This window comes from Lipotes vexillifer, unplaced genomic scaffold, assembly GCF_000442215.2.
Source record: "Lipotes vexillifer unplaced genomic scaffold, Lipotes_vexillifer_v1.1 scaffold168, whole genome shotgun sequence".
Classification (NCBI taxonomy): domain Eukaryota; kingdom Metazoa; phylum Chordata; class Mammalia; order Artiodactyla; family Lipotidae; genus Lipotes; species Lipotes vexillifer.
This window is the reverse complement of record NW_006773947.1, coordinates 3,764,800-3,769,644: the sequence shown is the minus strand read 5'-3', so window position 1 is coordinate 3,769,644 and position 4,845 is coordinate 3,764,800. Positions and strand designations below refer to the sequence as shown.

The following is a 4,845-nucleotide window of genomic DNA, read 5'->3' as shown; positions in this document are numbered from 1 at the left end:
CTTTCCCTTCCAAATCTAATGTTGCTTACTTCTGTTCCTGCCCCCAATTAATAGGAACAAGAAAAATAAGAGCTAAAACATGACCTCCATTTTGATATCTGATTCTGCATCTAATCAGTTAAATTAGGAGGTTTTAATGTGACTTTCAATATTTCTACAGTGTCATTTCGGGCTCTTTGTCACATGGTGAACCTGGCCATGGATTGGCTGACAGAGTCATTAACTGCAGAGAGGTTCTGGAAGCTTTCAACCTCCTAGTGCTCCAGGTCACCTCCTGCCCATACACTCTGCAGACCCAACAGTCCCGAATCAGCGCCAACAACGAGGTTCACTGGATACAGCTGGACAGCACAGTGAGTCTCTGTTCTACCCTCTGATACACAGTCATGTTCTCAGTTCCCCTGGGGAGCAGAATCTTGTAATAAAATATGGTCATGGCAAAAGAGTTCAAAAAACTAACTAACATAATGCTTTCTCACCTAAAAGTTCCATATAATTACAATTATTATTCACTAAAAACTAGTGAATAGTGTTCGCTATAAATTTGATTCAGTGGTGCTTTTTTGGGCTATCATGCAGATACAAAATTGTCTATCCAGTATAGTTTGTCCCCCTAAAATGTGATGTCAGCTGACACCATCATCATCAATATCCTGGATTAGCTTTGTGCCTTTAAATGATTCATTCCAATCTAAAACTTGAAAATTTTATTGTCCTCTTGTTTCAGTCTTACTGATCTAGATGTATATCTATATGTTAATTATTCTCATGCTTCCCAGCAACTGGATTTTTCCTTTTAATCAATTCTCACAGACTTCTAGTTGAAACAGAAGATGCTGGTACTGTTACTCTAAATTACTCAGGGGACTTCCCTGGCAGTCCAGTGGTTAAGTCTCCGTGCTTCCACCGCAGGGCACACGAGTTTGATCTCTGGTCAGGGAACTAAGATCCCACATGCTGCACAGTGTGGCCAAAAAGGAAAAAAAAAAAAAAGACTTTAAACAGGAATTCCCTGGTGGTCCAGTGGTTAGGACTCCACAGACAAGACAAAACAAAACACTCTAAATTACTCATTAGTATCATTTAATGCGTTGAGAATAGCTAATCACTGTACACATCCAGGTCCAGTCCCTAATACTTAAAAGATATTTTCTGTGACCTATAAACTGTAAGCTAAATATATTAGCAAATTAAAAAATGAGTTTTATTAAAAAACAATAGAGATCAGCCGTTAAGCAATAGAACCTTTGTTTAGAAATACTGAACTGTGAGATATTTTAAAATAAACATGTTTAAGTAAAAGAGGCCAGAAATGTCTTACATAAGAATAACTGTTTATTTTTCAACCCAATGCATTTCACTCTGTTATGAAGTAGGTAAGAAGACTTGGAGCCCTTCTCTTTGAGTATTGGTGTGTCCTTTACAGTCAAGCAAGCTCAGGTCCCTGACTCATGTTGGCATCACCAGTCCCTCCCTTGTGAGAACTGTCTCGGTGTGTTGACTGTCACAAGGAGGTTGCTTTGAGCTTTCACTTTGCTGGTATCTTCTCCACCCTAGCTCTGTCCATGAATTGGGTGGGCAAGTTATGGGTGAGATAAGAAGCTGCCAGAGTTCCTTTGCCTCTGAACCAAAACCTATGGTGTGCCTAGGGTCAACCCCAGTAGTTGTCCTGACATGGAATGGGATAGCCAGTAGAACTGAGAAAAAGAAACAGTGTTTTTAATCCAACAGATAGGGCTCCAACTAAACGTTAAGTTGAATATACTGTTAGGGGGGAAAAAGGAGAACTATCCTATCCTGAACAGTTGGTTCAGTCTTTTTCTGGAAGGGATCACTCCAGTGATAGGAGGATGGGCTCATAGCTTCTGCCCTTTGTCTTCTCCTGATGTGAAATAATAGAGAAACAAGCTTAAAATAATTTTCCTTAAAAGTCATTCCTGTGATTGTGGTTAATTTTTTTAAGTATAATGATGGTACTGTGGTTATATTTTTTAAAGGATTCCAGTCTTAGAGATATCTAGTGAAGTGTTTGTGGATTAGAGATATGATACCCAGGATCATATTCAAAGTATTTGAGGGGTGGGGAGTTATTATATTCTAATTAAAGTTTTAAAAAAATCATCCCTATGACATTGAGAGGAACATGGAGAAAAGGTAAAAACAATGAATCTAATTTACAACAACTTTACACATTTAGGGGCGAAGCTCTAGTGATTAGCTTCCTTTAGTTATCCTGAAGCCAATGTCCTAAAGAAGGAATGATAGAGAAAAGCAAAGAAAGTAGCCTCAAAAAATATTAGTGAGCACTTGTGGGCTTGTGTTAGATCTTTCCAAGAACACACAGAGAGCTGATGGTTTAAGGAGAAAGCAAAGTACGTATAAAAGCCACTATTATTCCAAAGTAGAATAAGACATAGATAGAGAAAACAGATTGGTGGTTTTCAGAGGCGGGGGCTGGAGGGTAGACAAAATGGGTGAAGGTGGTCAAAAGGCATAGACTTCCAGTTATAAAATAGATAATTCCTGGGGAAATAATGTACAGCAAAGTGACTATAGTTAATAATACTGTATGGTATATTTGAAAGTTGCTAAGAGAGTAGATCTTAAAAGTTCTCACCATAAGAAAACAAGAATTATAACCATGTGTGGTGAGGGATGGATGTTAACTAAACTTATTGTGGTGATCATTTCACAACATATGCAGATAGCAAATCATTACGCTGTACACCTGAAACTAATAGAATTTTATGTCAATTATATCTCAGTTTTTTTAAAAAAGAAAAAAATCAAGTTGTACCCCTTAAATATATACAATTTGTCAAAACAAAACAAAAAATGTAACAAAATAAAAACAAAGTAGAGTAAGACAATTGCAGAAAATCAAAGTGCTCTGTGGGTTGAAAGGAGGGAGAAGTCCCACCCATTTGAGAGCATCAGGAACGGCGACGTAGAGGACAGAGCACTTGGGATGGGCCTTGGAGGAGAGGAAGGACAGAGCAGACAGGGGAGCAGCCACTCCTGGCAGCAGACAGCTCGGGCAGGACCGCAGAGGAGTAAGCATCAGACATTTTTCAGAGAATACTTAGTGGGATGAAAAGAAACCTGGAAATATACATATGGAATCTTTGAGACCAGGCTGGAAAAGCTTACACTTATTACACAGGCATGAACGATATTTTAGCAAGGGCATAGTATTATTAGAAATAACATTGAGACACAGATGGAGAGAACAAACGTATGGACACCAAGAGGGGAAAGTGGCGGGGGGGTGGGTGATGAATTGGGAGATTGGGATTGACATGTATACACTAATATGTGTAAGATGGATAACTAATAAGAACCGGCTGAATAAAAAAATAAATTAAAATAAATTTAAAAAGAAATAGCAGAATATACATATTTCTTTTATTTTTTATATTCACAATGTTAATGTACAGCTTGATGCATTTTCACAAACTGAGCACACCCATGGGACCAGCACCCAGATGAAGAACTAGAACGCTAGCACCACTCCAGAAGCCAGGCACTCTCTCACGAGAGGGAAGCACTCTTCTGTCTCGGTTTGCCCCATTTTGAACGTTATATAAATGGAATCATGCAGTAGGCACTCTCTTATATCTGGCTTCTGTGCTCAACATTGTTTGTGAGATTCTTCTATATTTTGCATGAGTCATAAAACATTCATTCTTTTTGCTGTATATAGATTATGCTGGGTGACTCACCACAATTCATTTATTCATCCTATTCACTTATTTCAAATAGTGCTGCTTTAAGCATTTTAGTAGACATATGTATGCATTTTTGTTGGGTATGCATTTGGGAGTGAAATTGCTGAGTTCTGAGCTCAGCTTTAGTAGCTACAAAGAGGCTGCATTTTAAGGCAAGTTATCAACTATAGAGGCCAAGTCAAAGTGATTAGAAAGGGGGAGATGTGTCATCTGGCTTTTCTGATAATTCAGGTTAGAATGAACAAGAACCTAAATCAGAATAGTGGTCCTGGAAATACAAAGGATGGAAGAAATGGTAAATCTTCTAGGATTTATTTATTGGGGAAGAGGGAAGGGTCAGAGATATCTTTGAGGCGATGCCTTTAGTTGGAAAAGAGAAGTCAAGAGGAAGGTGGACCTCTGGAGGGCAGATGAGACGGATGTGGGCTGAGTGAAGACTGGGACGAGTGCACAGTCGCAAATGCAATGTGGGAGTTGTGATTAGGGCTTTACAATGAGGATTTGGAATAGATTTTAGAAATGCTAATCACTGAAGCAGCTGGTGTAGATAAAATCATGGAAGAAAGTAATGAAGAGAATGGCTGAGAGGGCAGTGAGGCCAAGGACTGAGGGTTTGGCCTCAGGAATCCTTGGTGACCTTCCGGGGAACAGTGTCCACAGAGCAGAGCATTTGGCTGGAGGAAAAGCAGAGACCGTAGTGAAAGGACAGGGAGGGCTGCAGCTGGGGGTCACTGAGAGGGTAGGACTTTGGGAGGGGAGATATTTTTCTTAAAAGAAGGCACATTATCCCCAAAGATACAAGGATTCAATAAATTGTATCACTTATGATTTGTGATACTTGGGGATGTGTGTTTCTTTAGAGGAACATCATTCTGAGTTTGATAACTCGTATTTTAAAAGATAGTCCCATTAACTTCTACTTACAAGTCTGCACTTACAGTTTAATGCAAACACAACAGAAAGGGGGAACTATTCACTTCTTATTTTTAGTAGCTCTAGTTCTTAAAACCATACTGGCTCCAGTTGGTGATAAGCCATCTATTTAACAAGCTGCCCTCTCATTTTGCTAAGAGAAAGAAAAGTGAAAATGAAAACAGGTGGAGGCTTCCTGTTCAGC

General features: G+C 39.1%; 1 protein-coding gene across 1 annotated transcript in view; it reads left to right on the top strand.

Moving 5' to 3' along the window:
* The window catches only part of GREB1L (GREB1 like retinoic acid receptor coactivator), a 126,283-nt gene that overhangs the window by 91,295 nt on the left and 30,143 nt on the right, over positions 1–4,845 (top strand). The window contains exon 15 of the mRNA XM_007448624.1: positions 161–353. Within this exon, the coding sequence (XP_007448686.1) occupies positions 161–353 (193 nt within the window). The remainder of the gene's footprint in view (positions 1–160; positions 354–4,845) is intronic.